Here is an 18298-nt window from a genome sequence, read left to right as displayed (position 1 = left end):
GGCTGCTGAGCCCTGCTGCAGACCAGGTCTGACCCAGGTTTTGTAGGAGCCAAAAGCTGTGTACGTGAGGTTCAACATGCTGTTTTTCATCTTTATGGGTCAAAAGGTTCACCATCCTGTTTTTCAGTCCAGCTTGTTTAACTTCCAGCTAACCTTGAGCTCTCTGACCATATTGGAGATAACAGGGCTCGTCGACCTCTGGGCTGGAGGGCGCGTTGACCGTATTGAGAAGTTTAAACATCACCCCATCCTCTCTCAAAGGACGGTGGGAGTAGCAGTATAAAATAAGCCTGCAGCTTCGTGGCAGGAGGGCTTTTGCAGAAGGTTTCCAGCCGAGGCATTTAGTTCCAGGCTGGGCGCTGTCCCCAAGTTACTGGTGATGTATTGATGTATTGATTGTGTAAATAAATGCCCCACGCTGAGTTTGGACAAGCTGTCTGTCTCGTGTTTTGATAAGGCAAAAAGAACCACATTTGGCGACCACGAAGCGGGAGTAGAGGCGTGCTCTTCGGATCGGGTCATGGACCACGGAACTTGGCTCCCGGGCCCTGATAGGTAAGAACAATTTTTGTTCAATTTTGGAGTTATTCCGTGGTTTGTGAACTGGTCTGTGAGAAATACATGCCCTGCTCATAATTTAGAAGTTATAACAGCAAGAGAAGGCATTTGTCCAGAGCAGTGGTGACAAATATTCACACGTGTGAAGTCAGCTGTGTCATTTTGAAGACGGACAAATTTTAATTGACAAATTAAAGGTGGGATAGCAAGAATTGGAATAGATTTTTGATAGCTGACAAAAGTCCAGGGAGGACAAGGAAAAGGTCGACATTGAGATCCAGTTGGGTGTCTCGGTGAAGCCGGACAACGACTGGGATCTGTGTAAAAGCGCTGAAGTTGTGACAGAGATAAGCTTGCCAGTAATTTGGTCAATTTCCCCGGGGTTTGGTAAATTTCATGAGTTGTTGGCAAAGGCATGTGATGACATCATAGTTTGCAGCAAAAGAGGCTGTGAAAACAAAGCTCTGGAGTCGAGAGCTGCGTGGTGCTGGAGAAGTTTTGTGTGTGTGTGGGACAAGCGTGTGTGTGTGTGTGTGCGCGCGGAGATAAGCGTGTGTGTGTGTGTGAGATAAGCGTGTGTGTGTATGCTGAGCCCAGTGTGTGTGTGTGTGTGTGTGTGTGTGTGTGTGTGTGTGTGTGTGTGTGAGGCGCCAGAGGTCAGAAGGAGGAAAAACTAGGAGAAGCCTTAAAAAACGGTGTAAAACAAATCAATATTATTCACTGCAGTGCTAAAATTTGATGTTTAAGGTTATACAAATTTCAAAGTCTGTGATCTTGGTCTGATTAGTCTTTAAACAGAAAACCAGAAGTTAAAATAATAAGTTTTTAGAGTGACATATATATAAATAAAAATATATGCTGAAGTGCACAAGCTTGATAACTATTTTTACCAGCTGGGTAATGTGAAATATGAGAAATATAGATTATGATTAATAAATAAATAATAATGTTTATGTGTGTTGAGTGTTTGGCATGAAATGTTGCTTTGGTGTCAAATTGCTCTGAAGTGTGTTTTTCTCATCTTTATGCAAGTGTGAAAGCTCTAATAAGTGTGGTTGTTTTACGCGTGGAAGTGTTTGACAAAATATGGATGGTTTGTGTTAGGTTAAATAAGAAAAAGGTTTGGTGAAAGCTCAAATACTCTGATTTTTGTTTTAAACTATTGCTTGGATAAATTAGAGAGAAACTGATTTTTCTTCTGCTGATTCGGTCTCTATTGTGGTTGACTTTTTCCTGTGTTGTAATGTTATAAAGCTGTTTGAGAGTTGTTAAATTTTGAAGACTGAATGCACTTGGTGTCACGGCCTGTTCGTTTCTCCGTACAGACTCAAGCTTAGACTAGACAGAAGGGCCAGTGCAGAAGTGCAAGCTCCACCTACCAGCCGTGTGTGCGCTCCTTTCCATACCATAGACTGTACATATACTGGACAAACGGATTCCATTGGCTTCAATAACACGTTTGTTGTCTATAATGGGAGGTGGCCACCACCGCCATTTTGACCGTGTCACAGGTTCCGTCCAGCCCAGACAATTCCATAAAAGGGAAGAGAGGAAGCGCTGAGGGTGTGGCTGTAAGGCTGGGCTCGAGTGACGACACCCTGGCGAACTAGCTACGAGCTAACCTGAAGCTAACCCTGGCTAACCCAAAGCTAAAGCGGAGGTGGGAGCCGAGCTAACGGATGTAGCCACCTAGCTTCAACCCAACCGGAGCTAACTGGAACACCCATCGACCTGAACCTCACACGGAGTTTAGGTGGAGGTTTTCTGCGCCTGTTCGTGAGAAGTACCAGTATTAAAAAAGTTTTAAATCGGTAAGTTTATAATTTATTTCCGTAATGAAAACATTTTGCTTTGAGCAAGTTTTCAGTAGTTTTTTTCGGCGCTATCACTCCTGAGTCGCACCAGCCATTAAATGTATCATGAAGAAGAGAAAATATATTTAAGTCGTATTTTGGGGGGACATTTTATTATCTTTCTTACAAAATCTGAGACCAAGCGTTTCACATTGCAACACAAGCACCGGTAACCATAACAGAATGAACAACAGCCAGCAGAGGAGAGGATGGCGGTGTTTCCACCCCTCCCGGCCGGCGAGGAGAGCTCATTCCTGGGCTGGAGCCGGCCCTCAGCACCCCGCCACAGGCTCTAACAGATGCTGGCGGTGTTTTAAACCCTCCCAGCGGGACAGGGGAACTCATTCTTGTGTGGGTCGGAGTCGGCCCGCAGCAGCGCGGTGTAGCCTACATATTTTGTTATATAAGTCGCTCCGGAGTATAAGTAGCAGGACCAGCCAGAATATGTAAAAAAGTGCGAGTTATAGTCCGGAAAATATGGCAGTTATTAGTATTCGAGCTAAATTAGCAGCCTAAATACATTTCATATATTTCCAAAATGTAATACTTGTTTGTATCTTGTACAGCCAACTAGTCTTTATTCTGGACTCAGTACAATTTACCAAAAGTAAAGAGACATTATACAGATGAAGTAAGCACAAGATAACTTACTGGAAGACACGGAATTATCATGAGAACCAGAACAAGAGAGCCCGATAACAGTCATGTGAAAATAACAGTTAAAAAGTATGTATGTATAATAGAAATAAAAATATATTAGAATTAGTGTAACTCACTGTGATCCAAACAATAAATCAGCCATAGCTGATTAGTAAATATGACATGAGGTCTTGGAGTTTTTAAGTTTCATTTTTTTCTTAGATCTGTTAAAAGGTCGCAGCCTGTGTGTCTCCAACATCAGCTACACAAAGCAGCAAGTGTAAATTCCACATACCTGTCTCACCACTTCATGTATGGTTTTGTACTTTAAACAATTATGACAAACCTGTTATTTTTTCCTCCATAGCCATTTGGATCATTGGAGACAGCTGAGTGAGGCGTGGTGCCCAGAGAGCTGCAGCGACAACCTTGGCCTCCCTGACGTCTGTGTCTCCTGGTTCGGTTGGGGCGGACCATCGACATACATACATACATGTGCCGACACTTTGCGCCCTGTTTTATAAAATGTAGTGTTAAAAATAAATGTTTTTGCTCAATTACTGGAATTTCTTTGGTTAAGACAAAAGTGAGGAATAATCATTTACAAGTTATTTGTACAACAGGCCCATTTTAAATCCCAACAGTTTCTTAGCAGACAATAGAAATGTGTTCTTTACTAACTTTACTTGGTTTGAAAATCTTACTAAAATAGTGGCGTATTGCAAAACCCAATCATACTTATGTAAACATTAGCTTTGTAGATATTTTTTACAGATCTATATTTGTGTGCAACAAATCCAAACTTAAATAATTTGTCATTCTTTATTGAAAAACAACAAAATACAGTTATACAGAAGTGTGGGAAAATGATAATGTGAAAGTATTGCTATTTAAATGTAATCCTATTTATCTTTAAAAAGAAAAACTCTAAAAATGTCCTGTACAGCATCATGACAGAAGAATGGTGGTCTGTCTGTCAGAATTTGCTGAACAGATTTGCTCTTTGAAGAGGAGTGTCATGTTTGGAGGAAGGTACTTAACCCAAGACATGCAGAATACAACACTGACCAAAAACTGATGGAAAAAATGATTTATTTATAAGGAGGAACTTAAGGTGCACAGATAAGTCTGTGGTTGGAACTGCAACAACAGCTCAGCGTCTGGAGGAGGGAGAACACAGGTGAGCTTAGGTTCTGGTTTCAAAATCCATTGTAGGCAGGCAGAGGTGTTCAGCAGACTTACTGTGGTGGGTGTATGTGTTGGCTGGAGGAGGGAGAGGTAAAGAGGAAGCGCAGGAGAGGGAGCAGAGGTGGAGAGAAGCGGGGCGTCCTGGTGGATGGGGCACTGGGTGAGATGAGAGGTGGGTTATGGAGGCTGGTGATGAGGTCCGTGTGTTGAATATCCAAATCCTGGAGTAGAGGTCAGTATCCAATGAGGTCGACAGGAATCCTGAAGAATGGTAAATCCAATATAAGAGCAAAAACACTACGAAATAACATTAATCCTAGGAACACTAGAGGTAACACGAGTGGCTGGTTACTACCAAAACTGAGGCAATCTTCTGGCGTCAAATTGTGTCCTCCATCCACCTTAAATAGGAAAGCACCCCGCTGATCGCTGATCAGGAACGGCTGGGGTGGAGTCACCAGAACCATGAAGAACGTGTCTCCAGAGACAACCCGGGTCCTGGTACCGATCAGGAAGCGGACCTTATCACCCAGAGCTGCCAGGTCATGCTCAAAGCCTTCATGTTCACGCTGCAGAGCCTGAACGCTGGCCAGGTCGTGGCCGTAGTTGTCTGTGTTCAGGGCCTGGTTCTTCTCCTCGATCCACTCTTTGGTCTCATCAGCATCTCTGAGAAGACATCAGAACTCCGTCTGAGTGTGGGTCCAAACTCTACTGACCCGTAAGCGGCGCATAAGTGTGCGGGGTACCTGTGGAAGCGCTGCACCTCATGGGCGCTGCCCAGCATGTTGCTCCGGTCTTCAGCCAGCTGTTGCAGCGAGCGCCAGCAGTTGTTCAGCTCCTGGAGAGAAACCAAACCCAGTGAGATGAAGGTGGACGCCAGCGGGCTGGACGCCGGACAAGGAAACCTGGAGACGGATCGCTCAGACAGGAAGGGAAGAGCTTCCTCTTACCTTGATGGAATTAAAGTTAGCCGTCGTCTGAACGCCCAACCGTACGGTCTGAGGTCAAAGGTCACAGGAAACACACACACCAGTCAGCAGTCATACAGATGCATAAAGATAACTGTAGCCATGGCAACCAGCTGACATGTCCCCACTTTCACCAGCACCTGGTGCCTGCCGGGTCACCTGAATTCCTGTGTGATGTCAGCACGGTCGGCCGTGACTGCTGCCATCAGAGGTGACCTCTGATCAGCTGAATGAACTCACCTTTCAGGGTGACGCCGTGTTACCCCGGGTTTCCACGGGAGCCGTCAGCAGCACGTTACTGCAGCAGCACGTCTTGCTCGCGTAAGCTGCTGCTTGGCCCTTCCCACGAGACGCGAAGCAGCAGGGGAGCAGCTGTCACCGACCGAGCACGAAGTCACACGAGTGACTTCGTCAGTAAACACAACAACAAGCAGGAGAAAACTACAACATGGTTTGTGTTTTATGTTCTGTCCGTTTTATAATCGCCAATACGGACCTGAAAAACAAAGGAGACCGCTAGCTAGGTGATAACTTCTCACGGGGCCGCACAGTTAGTAACTGTTTTTAAAATTAAAGCAACCGGAAGGCAGTACTTTCTTTATTCTGAAAATCTCGGGAGCTTCTCTCAATTTCCACGTCCGATTTCCTGTCTTTCCTCCCCCAAAAATGTCGAACTCGACCCGTTTCAGAGGTGTCGCGCGTAGAAAATAGAACCGGCGCGTAAAGGCCGCGACATGCTGCTCCTGAGACGCGGCCGACTCGCGCTGCTGACGGCTCCGGTGGAAAAGGTTCTGTTGACCACAGCGGTTCCTATCAGCAGCTATGACGTGCTGCTGCAGTAACGTGCTGCTGACGACTCCTGTGGAAAGCCAGGGTTAGAGTCGGCTTCATCCTGTAAACAAACAAATGAGTGGTAACAAAAACACCACGTCTGGTTCTGGTTGAGGCGGAGGACAACACGCACCTTTCCAGGAGCAGAACCCAGATGTTCTTGTTGCTACAAACAGAGACGAGCAGAGTTAAACCAGGAAGTGAGAGGGACCAGCTGCTGCAGACAGGTGACGCTCACCTGAGCCTGAACCATAGGAGCCTCCTCAGCCATCAGACCTTCTGACTCCAGTTCACATGCCACCTTGTTGATGTCCCTCAGGCGGGACTCGTTGGCCTTCAGGTCCTGCAGGACAAAAGCACCTGCTGATTATCACCTGAGCTGATCTGACAGCTGCTGCTGGAAGACGGAGAGGAGGAAAAGTCCGACCTTCTGGAAGTCGTCAAACTTCTTCTGCAAGACCTCGACCTGCTCCAGGTCCGACCCGTCTCTCCATCCTCATTCAGCTAAAGACGCGAGTTCAAGTAAAACAACCTAAAGTCACACAAACACAAAGCAGGTGTGGAGATGTTCGCTCTGAGCTGGAGGTCGTTCCTCGGCTGTGAAGGGCACACGAACCTTGTTGGTGCTGTTGAGCAGCGTGAGGATGTCGCCCTTCTTCATGGTGACCTCTCCAGGACTCTTCTCCTGGTAGTCGTACAGAGCCAGAACCAGCTCCTTCCCGGTCTCATCGTCAGTTGGAGCCACTTGTTGCTGTCGGGTTAACAGGTCTGGTGTTAGAACGTGGTGGATAAGAATGTTCTGACGGGCCGAGGGTTCTGAACCAGCGAAGTGACCTGGACCCAAACAAAGTGAGCCAGAACCTGCAGACACCTCAGAAACATGTCAGGACCAGACCTGCTCTACCTTCTTCCACCATGGTCTCTCCTTTCTGGGTGACAGCCTTGATGCGAGGTTCATGACCTGTGATCTCAGCCTGCAGAGCCTCGTGCTTCTTCAGCAGGTTCTGGACACCAATCAGGTCCTTCCCTGAGGACACATGTTAGAGTTCAGCATTATGCAGTAGACAGACCAGTTTAACCCAGGGGTTTCTTTCTTCTACAATCTGCTCTTTAACTGTATTATTTCCTGCTATTTCAGCTGTTAACTTTATTTTTTCTCCAAGTGTTTTTCTCCCCAGAAGAAGCTACAATGATGTTCTGCTGAGCTGTGGTGGCCTCATGGAGGGGGCCATCATCTAGCACACTGCTGCTAACCACTTAATCATTCTCCCTCTCCTGATAGTAACATTTTACTTTCTTTGATGTTGGATGTACTACTGCTAGTTTACCCGTTTAATTATAGATTCACTAGGATAAATACAATAAAATTTATCTCTCGCCAAATAGAATATTTACTAAGAAATCACAATGTAACGTGTGTGTGTGTGTGTGTGTGTGTGTGTGTGTGTGTGTGTGTGTGTGTGTGTGTGTGTGTGTGTGTGTGTGTGTGTAAAAGCCATGTGTAGTGTTTATTTATAAAGCATATGTTGTTGGATTTTATCCAGAATCGAGACTTTGAAAATATATTGTTTAATTACAGTTTGATTTATTTGACATCTGTATAATGTTTATTATTTTGTTTTTTCCCCCTAAATGCCTAACGTTTGAGTTTAACATGAATATTAGTCATTCATCCCAATACATGAAGTTACACATTTTAAATTTTAATAGGGGAAGACTGCAGGAGGGAGAGGTAAAATCATAGACTGTACATACTTGCTACCCGCCGGCTGTGATCACAAGCGACAACATATTAGTTCCCGCTGCTTCTTCGGTAAACAGCGCCAACAAAAACAAAGAAACTTGGGATCTTGTCGGCGTGGCGGTGGGATTTAAGGGAAACGCTGTATGCCCTATAGACTTCTCACCGAGCTGCAGTATTTCTCCGGTCAGATCTGTCTCTGAGAGCTCCATGAGCGGTCAGCCCGCGCAGAAACTAGCCGCCGCACCGGTCAGGCTGCCTGGCCTGACCGCTGGGGATTACCGGATGTTAGAATGGACACAGGTGTCACTCCAAGCCTGCTGGAGGTTTTAAGGGTTGAGATGAAAACACCCTACCACTCAGGCTGCTTACACATCGATATTAAGTTGTCGCTGTTGCGCTCACGCCATAATACAGTATTAGATGCGGTTAAAGTCAGACATGAAAAACTCCACGAGCGGTCAGACCACGCAGCAGCTAGGCGCAGCAAGTAGGCGCCGGATCGGTCAGGCTGCCCGGCCTGACCGCTGGGGATTACCGGGTGGAAGATTGGACACAGAAGTCTCCCTCTTAGCGCTCCGTCATATTTCAACCCATTTTGATCTTTTACCATATTACCCATCTAAATATGCCCTATTAATTATTTTACCGTATTTTACATTTAAATTTCATGGTTAAACAGTACATGCTACATGTTAAACTGATAGTTAGCTAGCTACTTCGGTAAACTCAGCTAGTTTAAAGGCAGCAGTGACATAAAATACGAATATAGATTTTAACTTACCGAAAAAAATGAAGTGGAGACTCCTTGGACGCTCTATTAGTGCAATTAATACCACTGCAAGTCATTTTGTCCAACAATTGCACCAATAATATCCAAAACAGAATTCACAAGCACAGACACTCAAAATCCCGAAACAGCTTCCAGGAGGGGCCGAGGCTGTACTGAGGCCTTTCCACGGAGCTAGCTCTGTGGTCACGTGGGTCTGAGGCGGCGGTCACGTGTGTCGGATGCTCATTAATTATACAGAATTTTAGGCTTTCAATACACTTAAACAGAAGAGTTAGAAAAAAATTCACCCCCCTCAGAGTTGTCATGAGTATAAACTAGATAATTTAGACAAAAAACATGTTTTGGCACCAGGCTGTAAACATGTTTATTTCTGCTGTGAAATCGGCATTTTCAACATGGGAGTCAATGAGGATTTGCTCGCTTCTGGCACCAGCCCCCAGCGGATGAGGGTGGAACTGCAATTTTTCTTACTTCCGGGTTGGGACCATTTTCTGAGCGGCATTGTGGGGGCTTGTTCCATACACACACACAGACACAGAAGTACAGAAGCGATCCCGCCTCTGACTCCACCTCTGTGTGTGGATTGGTTGGTGAGCTATAGGGCGTAGAGAAACCCTACCCTGTGGGCTGAGTTTTGCTCACACACAAGCTCGGACTCGGGATACAACTAATTTTAGCCTGCTCCATGCAGTGGCCCACACCAACCTGACTCTGCAGTGACAGAAAACTCATAGTTTACAGCTGAACTGCTGGGGAAATAAATACATATTCTATCCAGATTTAAAAGGTTCACCTATAAAAACTTTCAGGCATTAAGTTTTTCTTTCAACAATAACTAAAGCTTTTTGAACTAACTTTACTTTAGTGTTAAATCAGAAGAGATTTGATTTTAAGGCATTTATAATAAGAAGATAAATTGTTGAACATTTGTGCAAACAGAACAACAATAGATTACTCAAGACTACAGCATCATATGTCACCAGTATCGATTTCAACTTTCAATTTTTGTTCTGTTTTCAGGAAATTATAAATAAACAAACTAGTTTACTAATCAGAGGAATAATAAGTGTTACTGAAACTTCAAAATGTCGGTCACACCAGCAGGAATTTTGGCAGCAAAGAACCCTGATTTAGCAAAAGAGATAAAGCACATGTCAGAAAAGTGGTCGAAACGGACGAGAAAACTAAGCAATCCTTGGCCATCTGATGGCACTTTTGATGTCGCAGCTTGCGACAATTTGGAATTGAGAATTCAGGATTATAAATCAAATGGGTCCAAGAAAAGAAGCAGAAAAGAGAAAAAGAACTTCAGATCCTGGACTTATTAAGGGAATGAAGGAAAGATTTATAGACAGAACCTTAAGCACGCCATCCTTAAAATGAAAGACAAATTGGACAAACCCCAGAAGGAAGTGAAGGCCCCAGCAGAAGAGGGGCTGTATCCCCTCTTGGGAACCGTTACAATTACGGGAGATTTTCAACATCACAGCAATCAGATGAAACAACTCCACCTCGTGGAACACATCCAAAATATTGCAGTACAGAACGTAGAGCGGTAAGTGAAGAAGGACGAAGGATGATTGATTGTTTTGCAGAACATAAGGATTTTTTGAAAAGGCAGCCGATTGGATTGACTTTGAGAATAAGGATGTAAATGTACAGGATGAGCTAAACGATGTTGACCAAATTATACAGGAAATATCTCAGGGCCTGCAGAAATCCTTAAATCACTTCACAGGCACACATTCAGATGAGGTTAGTGAGAACACCACTAGCCCAAGCAAGGAGAAAAGTTTCAAGCCTTCTTACAAACCAGGCATTCACTCACCAGAATGTGTTGCTCCAAATACAGGTCGGACTCAAGAGAAGGAAAAACCAGGTCCTAGCAGTGAAAACCGTGATCTGAGACCCAGACATGACTTAAAACCACCTATTCGATACACTAATGATGGTCAGTACCCAATTTTAATTAAGGGCACAAGAGCTAATTATATTCCCTGGCAGAGCCTCGACCTCACTGGTTTGGTTTCGCGGCTACCCGACATACAAGAAGGGGCTGGAAAGTGGATTAGGGCTTTCGAACAGGAGACAACTGGGCTAATGCTTGCCCTTGGAGATCTCAAAGCTATTTTGGCTCGAGTTGTTGGGACATCAGCTATGGGAACATTGCTCGCATCCAATGGAGTTCAATGGATGCTGGACCCAATGGCTGACGGCACGGAGTTTAACAAACACAGAAATGCACTCTGGAACATACTAAGAGCAGCATATCCCAACAGGATTGACCCCAAAGCCTTGAAAGGTGAGCCACTTTCAGAGACTGAGAGTCCTGCGTCATTCGTTGACAGGCAGCTCAGACGGTGGAAGCTGGAGACGGAGGAGGGTCCTGAGGGGACGCCAATAATGACTTCTCTGTTCCGAACATCCCTGATTTCCGCTCTCCCGACTCCTGTGCGAGACAAACTGGAGGATGTTGTGGGACTGGACTCAATGCCACATGCACAGTTCAGAGACCATGTAGTCCACGCAGTGGACCGCTATCGGAAAGACAATAACAAAATGATTGAGCAAGAAAAGTGTGCTCAGAGAAAACTCACGCAGTTGCATATAAATGAACTCCAGAACAAGGACAAAACCCAGGCAGCAGTGGTGAAAAGTGACAGTCAAACCCAGGCATTGCAGACAGCTGTGGCCCCGCCTCAAGCTCCATCTCAACCGGTTATCAATGTCTACCCAAATCAGTATGGTAGACAGCAGTCCGGACCACAGAGACGATTTCCAAATCGTTTCCCTAATCGCTACCCAACCCGACAAGGCTGGATGCAGCAGTATCGACCCCCACTCCCAGGTGCATGTTGGGGGTGTGGCCAGATGGGTCACCTGTATCGAGGCTGTCCGAATCCAATTCCAAACCCTGAATGGTCTGGGCGTGGTCGTGGAACATGACCAAACCGGGGAAGAGGAGGTCCAGTTAATCCATGGGCAGCACAACAAGGATTCTAGGGATGCCCAGAGGGCCCTGAGGGGGAGGAGCAACTACCAATTTTAACAGCTAACGCCGATAAAGAACCAATGATCAATGTTAAAATAGAAGGAAAATCGGTCCCAATGTTAGTTGATACAGGAGCAACCTACTCGTGCATAAAATCAAATTATGCAACTCACCTCCCCATGTCTGAGAAAAGCGTAAAGACAACAGGGTTCTCGGGAACAAAACAAATAAACCCCTTAACAGCTCCAGTAAAACTAGCAGTTGATGACAGTGAAATCGTAATCCCAATTCTGATTTCAGACCAAACTCCAGTTAATCTACTAGGAAGAGATGCATTGTGTAAACTAAAAACAAAAATCTGGTGCTCACCAGAAGGAATTTATGTAGATAGCTCTGGATTAAACTTTCAAATGACTGCTCAGACAGAACACGCTAAGGTCTACTGGCTTGGTGACATTAACAAGCCAGTCGCCGAGATGTTTCAACAATGGGAAAAATTTATTGAAGCTCAAATTCCAGAAGCTACTGTACCATTCAGTGACTATCACTGCACTATGACTTATGATCCATCATGCAGTAGAATCTTTGAAGAAAAATGGGACAAAGAAACAAAAAACTTGCACGTTCGGCTAGTGTCACAATACATCGTGATAGGACAGCAAGGTGCAGCTGTGAATGTGGAAGAAAACCCATTTATTGAAAAATGACACACTGTGCCAGAATCAGCACCACACATTACCTTAATGGTAAACAAAGGCTTTGAGTCAAAAGATCTTGGACCAATGATGTTAACAGCAACTAAAACAGAGTGGCAGAAAACAGATAACCCGCTAATCTACACTACAAAAAATGCAGAAATGATTAAAATTCTCTGCGGCACCACCATGATGTCAAAACCACAGGTTGTAACAGTCGCAAACAAAAAACACATGCAAGATGTAGCAGAATCAGAAACAGTTCAAAGCGAGTTGAAATCTGACATGCTAAAACAGGTTCCAGACCAGCTATGGTCTAAACATGACACGGATGTTGGACTGGTAACATCGGCAACTCCAGTTCAGGTGGAATTGAAGCCAAATGCAAGACTGCCTTATCGACCCCAATACCCACTAAAACCAGAAGCAGAAGAGGGTATAAATGCAACGATTAAAGGTCTAATTCAAGCAGGAGTACTAAAAGAAACCTATAGCACATGTAATACTCCAATTTTGCCAGTACTAAAAGCAGACAGGCTCAAGTACAGACTGGTACATGATTTAAGAGCTGTAAATGACGTGATCACTGACTTTGACGCAGACGTGCCAAACCCAAGCACATTACTGAGTAACATTGATGGGGAAGCTAAATACTTCACAGTAAATGATCTGTGTTCAGCATTTTTAGCATCCCATTGGCCAAAGAATCACAATATCTTTTTGCTTTCACATTTCGTGGGAGACAGCTCACTTACAGAAGGCTACCACAAGGGCTAAAACACAGTCCACACATATTTAATCAAATTTTGAAACAGAGCCTCGAAGGCATCGAGGTGAACAGCACTGTGATTAAGTATGTTGATGACCTACTGATCTGTGCACGAACAATCGATGATTGTCATCGTGACTCCATTAAAGTTCTCCAGAAGTTAGCTCGGGGAGGACACAAAGCCTCTCTGACAAAGCTTCAGTACTGCCAACCACAGGTAGAGTACCTAGGGAGAGTAATCTCCCATGGGACTGTCGCCATCTCACCAGAACACGTGGAAGGTGTGAGCAAAGCTCCACAACCACAAACTGTTGGACAAATGATGACATTTCTGGGAATGACTGGTTTCAACTCCGAGTGGATTGAAAACTATGCTGAAAAAACCACACCACTCAGGGCACTGATTAAAGATGCTGGAAGTGAGTCTTTAAAATCAACTCTAAAATGGACAAATGAAGCTAAGATAGCTTTTGAAACCATCAAACAAGACATGCAAACTGCGCCAAGTTTAGCAACACCTGATTACACAAAACCATTTTTGCTGTACGTCGCAAACAGACATGACATGTATGCCTCTGCAGTGTTAATGCAGGACACATGCAGTGGACGTCGGAAACAACCTATTGCGTACTACAGTGCAAAACTTGACAATGTGGCACAGGGATGGCCCCCTTGTTATCAAGGATTGGCTGCTTTGCATTATGCTTATGAGAAAGCCTCAGTGATAACAATGGGATATCCTGTCACCATCTACACACATCACAAAATATCTGAACTAATCAACCGAGGGAAGTTTGTGTTAAATCAAGCAAGATGCCTGCAGTATATGCCACTACTGACATACCCTGACGTTGTCATAAAGAGGTGTACCACAACAAACCCTGCTAACAGTGTTCCCTTTGAATTTGAAGGAGAACCACATTGCTGCATAGCTGAGGTATCAAGATACACTAAGCTGAGGTCTGATTTGGAATCTACTCCTTTCGATCAATCTGATGTCACCTATTTTGTTGATGGTTCATGTTTTAGAGACTACTTAGGAAACCATGCAGCGTTTGCTGTTGTGGAAAAAGTAGATGACAGATTTGAAACAGTAAAAGCTGAAAAGTGTGACCAACCCTGTTCTGCACAGCTAGCGGAACTCAAAGCCCTGACCAAAGCTTGCAAGTTGGCAAGTGGCCAGGTAGCAACTATCTACACTGACTCTGCATACGCACATGGTGTTTGTCACCTGTTTGGAAGCGTGTGGAGACAAAGAGGTTTTAAGAAGACGGACGGTACTCCTATACTTCATGGAAAGCAGATCAGCGAGCTGATCTCAGCAATGATGCTTCCGTCAAAATTGGCCATTGTAAAGTGCCCTGCGCACCGCAAGGGCAACTGTGACGTTATCAGAGGCAACAATGCAGCAGATGAGGCTGCAAAATCTGCCTCCAGGTGTGAAGAAGCCATTTTGACACCTGTAATATCATTAGAGCCTGTAATAACACCAGAAGACATCATTCTGATTCAGGAGAAGGCAGAGAAAAGCGAGCAGCAGTGTTGGAGAAAAAGGGGAGCAACAATGGACTCAAGCGGCTTGTGGAGGTCACATGAGGGCTTGATCGTTGCACCTGTCTCCCTGCTGGCAATGCTAATCTCGGAAAGCCACGGTCCTGATCATTGTGGTCGTACAGAGGTTCTGAAAAGACTTAACAAACAAGGTTACTGGTCACCATACCTAAAAGCCATGGTTGAGGAAGTAATAGATCAGTTTGACATTTGTGCTGAGAACAATGTAAAAAAGGGCATCACAGTCCCAGCTGGACACATTCCAGTGCCCGAAGGTCCTTTCAAACATTTGGTCATTGATTATGTTGACATGATTAAATCTGTGCATGGGAAACGGTACATGCTGGTGATCATTGACAGATTCAGTCGGTGGATCGAAGCCGTTCCCTCTAAAGATCTAGGTTCAGAAACAGTGGTAAAATTTCTAGTCAGATAAGTGATTCCTCGCTTTGGTATCCCGTCGGAAATAAGCTCGGACAATGGTCCTGCTTTTGTTGAAAAAGTCCTTAAAGGTGTGTTGCAACAACTAAGGATAAAGCAACGATTAGGATCAGTTTATCACCCCCAGAGCCAAGGAATGGTCGAGCGAGCAAATCTGACGTTGAAGTCTAAAATCTGCAAAATCTGTGCTTGTACTAACCTTAACTGGGTTGATACATTGCCGCTTGCCTTAATGAGCTATCGCATGCAAACTAACAGAAGCACGCATCTTTCACCTCATGAGGTCCTAACAGGCAGGCCAATGCCAGCTCCTCAGCTCAGAGGACCCCATAAGGGGCCTTCATTGGAGCAGCTAGAGCTTGAATTCAAAAGCTATATCAAGCAACTAACCAGCATCCATAAAGCCATCTATTTGCAGGAAAAGAGAAAGGAGCTCGTCTCTAGCGCAGGCGCAGACGGGCCAGTAGTTCCTGGAGACCAGGTGTACATCAAAGTTTTCAGGAAGAAGTGGCACGAACCGCGGCAAGAGGGTCCCTACAAAGTGGTTCGAGCAACGCCAACAGCAGTCCAGGTCGAAGGAGGATCGACGTGGCATCATCTGACACACTGCACGAAAGTCAAAGACAAAACTCAGGGCAGTATCGTGTCTGACGTAACAAACCGGCATGATGGCCGGAGAAAAGAAGGGCGTGCTAAGCCTGATAACAGTTCTGTTTTGGATAACAATATGGGGTCTGATGGTGGTGCTGGAGGAGGTGAAGATGGAGACGATGGCCGAGGAGCAACTCGTCGACCCATCACAAGAGCATACGCCAGATGACTTGGTCAATGACGAGGCAGCACACCATGATCAAGTTAAGTACAATTCAGCAGGCCGGATGCAACATAGGTCAGCATCCTTGCCTGCATTCGACGTAGCAATTATTAAAACTGATGTTACAACCACGGTTCCAAACAATGTTTTGACCACAACAAAGACAGATGAAATCCCTGACGATGCAACCACAGTTCCAAATATTGTTTTAACTACTAGTGCTACTACTACTGAAATCCCTGATGTTTTCACTACCACAGCCCCTGTTGAGGATGGGGGGCCCGACTGGAGCTCTTCCTCTCTCTTACAGCTGGTGACTCCGCTGATTTTAAGACCTAAAACAACGCCAATTAGCGAGTTGAGAAGCGTAACCTCTGAGTCACCTGTAAACACTACAACTCCCACAGGAGGTGTAGCCTTGGAATCTGGTTTTCCCGCTACAACCTCTGGTAGTAACCATGTTCGTAATCTTACTCAGCAAGGACAAAATGAACAAGAAGTGACCAATCGCAAAGCTGTACCTAAACCACTATTTGGGCCAATTAGACCTAGGTCCGGAAGTAACACAGGATCTATCTTCCCTAGAGCGAGCAGGCCATTGCCTATAGAGGATAGGCTTTGGGATGCCGCCATGCAAAATAGTTGGTATAAATGGGCTTTGTATACGACGAGAGAAATGACTCCTAATGACTGCATAGTGTGTGCTCAAGCACCTGGAATATTACCTGAGGTTGTTCCAGAAAAATATACTTCTAGTGAATGTGCCATTACACAATGACGCACATGTAAGACTAGAGAGGAAATAGAGATAAATAAAAAGATTCCACCTCTTCTTAAGTTGCCACTGTGCGGACTCCAATGCAGATTGCTCCATGGTACACGAGATAAGTACAAATATATTAAAAAATATGCAGAATATAACATCCTAGAGGAATGTGCTGAATTTGCAATCCAAACAGACCAAAATGGTCCTCCAACGGACTACAAAATTGATTATAGTGCTGATTATGAATGTTTTGCGAGTGGAGGTTTCACTGACGATGGAGGAGTGGACGTAGGTAATACATCTGTCAACTGTAACGTCACTTGGTTATTATCCTGGTTCCCACATGCAAATATGACGCCACTTCTTATTGACACCCCTGTTTGGTATGAAAACCCTGTAACTCTCAGTCAGGATTGTGATGACATCTCAAAGACGATTCCCACTCTGGATCTCATAGGTGAGCAAGACATTCCAGTGGCCGACAGCTACTGGATGTGTGGTGGTGATGTTCTAATGAATGTTTTGCCAAGTTTTTGGGTTGGGTTGTGTACGCTAGTGCGTATGAAAGTCCCAGTGACTATCTTGCATGAAGGTGTGAGTGAATTACTTCAGTTGGAGACTACCAATAGACGTAGGACAAAGAGGTATGATGTGTTTGACCATAAACTGCATTTAAACGCCATAGGACTGCCAACAGGAATTCCCGTAGAATTTCAAGCAAGAGATGAGGTAGTAGCTGGTTTAGAGTCAATTCTTCCTTGGATAACAATAAATAAGAATGTGAAATGGATCAACTATGTTTATTTTAATCAGCAAAGAATCTTAAATTACACAGTAAATAACCTTGGCCTCTTGGGTGAACAACTTCATGCCACAGTCAAAATGACTTTGCAGCACGACCAGGCTTTGGACTGGTTGCTGGCCGAGAAAGGTGGGCTCTGTAAGTTTCTGAACTCCAGTGGGCAAGAATGTTGCACTTACATTCCAAGTAATACGGCCCCTGATGGTGCATTTACTGAAGGTATGAGGAAATTGAAAGATTTAAAAATAGAGTTGAAGGAGAATGCAGGCAGGGAAAGCTGGTCCTTAGATTTCTTAGCCCTCAAATTGGGTCAGTGGGGAGCTATTTTGGTAAAAGCAGGAATTAGTGCAATAGTAGTACTAATTCTGATTTCTCTATTGGCATGTTGCATCCTACCTGTTGTGAGGAGACTGTGGGAGCGAACTCTGGCTGCACAAATGAACCTTGCTGCATCGTCTCAGTATGTGCAGAGGGGAATGGCCGCAATGGACTCAGCACGACACCCAATGTGCCTAAAGAACGGGACGGCTGATGGGACGGCGGTGGAGTAATCTTTGCGTCTCATCAGAGATGTTGTTGTGGTTACATGTACTCGACTAAGGAATCAGCCTCAAAGTCCTCTTCCAGCGACAAGACCCCTGCAGCAGCCATCAATAAAACTCAACTTGACTCGTGTTTTTCTTCACTTCATTGTTTTTTCGCTCTGCAACTGGGACTCTGACTCCATTATTTTGGTTGAGCAGTTGTGTTGTTACATCAAGTATATTCATTGCGCTTACTGTTGTGCTTTTATAGGTTTAGCCACATCGACATCACCTAGTCGTTCATTCGTATCCACGTCTATCATTTATTTCATATGAGTTTGTATTTTTGATTGCATGTTCACGTACAGTTACT

General features: G+C 44.8%; 2 protein-coding genes and 1 long non-coding RNA gene across 3 annotated transcripts; 2 read left to right on the top strand and 1 right to left on the bottom strand.

The window, feature by feature from the left end:
• The first annotated feature begins 1978 nt into the window (after positions 1–1978).
• On the top strand, positions 1979–3607 carry LOC139063955 (uncharacterized). Its single transcript, XR_011517275.1, has 2 exons — positions 1979–3330; positions 3418–3607. It is a non-coding gene; the product is annotated as an uncharacterized lncRNA (long non-coding RNA).
• A 251-nt stretch (positions 3608–3858) lies between these two features.
• Positions 3859–6569, bottom strand: LOC139063953 (uncharacterized). Its single transcript, XM_070547208.1, has 8 exons — positions 6465–6569; positions 6276–6380; positions 6171–6203; positions 5189–5236; positions 4985–5076; positions 4594–4904; positions 4293–4499; positions 3859–4210 (listed from the first exon to the last, which is right to left on the bottom strand). The coding sequence occupies exons 2-8, from the start codon at positions 6306–6308 to the stop codon at positions 4146–4148; spliced, it is 789 nt and encodes a 262-aa protein (XP_070403309.1). The 5' UTR covers positions 6309–6380; positions 6465–6569; the 3' UTR covers positions 3859–4145.
• A 6578-nt stretch (positions 6570–13147) lies between these two features.
• On the top strand, positions 13148–15352 carry LOC139063972 (uncharacterized). The gene is made up of 2 exons (XM_070547241.1): positions 13148–14464; positions 15313–15352. The coding sequence occupies exons 1-2, from the start codon at positions 13347–13349 to the stop codon at positions 15350–15352; spliced, it is 1158 nt and encodes a 385-aa protein (XP_070403342.1). The 5' UTR covers positions 13148–13346.
• The last annotated feature ends 2946 nt before the right edge of the window (positions 15353–18298 follow it).

This window comes from Nothobranchius furzeri, chromosome 18 (genome assembly GCF_043380555.1).
Source record: "Nothobranchius furzeri strain GRZ-AD chromosome 18, NfurGRZ-RIMD1, whole genome shotgun sequence".
Classification (NCBI taxonomy): domain Eukaryota; kingdom Metazoa; phylum Chordata; class Actinopteri; order Cyprinodontiformes; family Nothobranchiidae; genus Nothobranchius; species Nothobranchius furzeri.
Note: the sequence above shows the minus strand (reverse complement) of the source record. Positions and strands in the feature narration are given on the sequence as shown.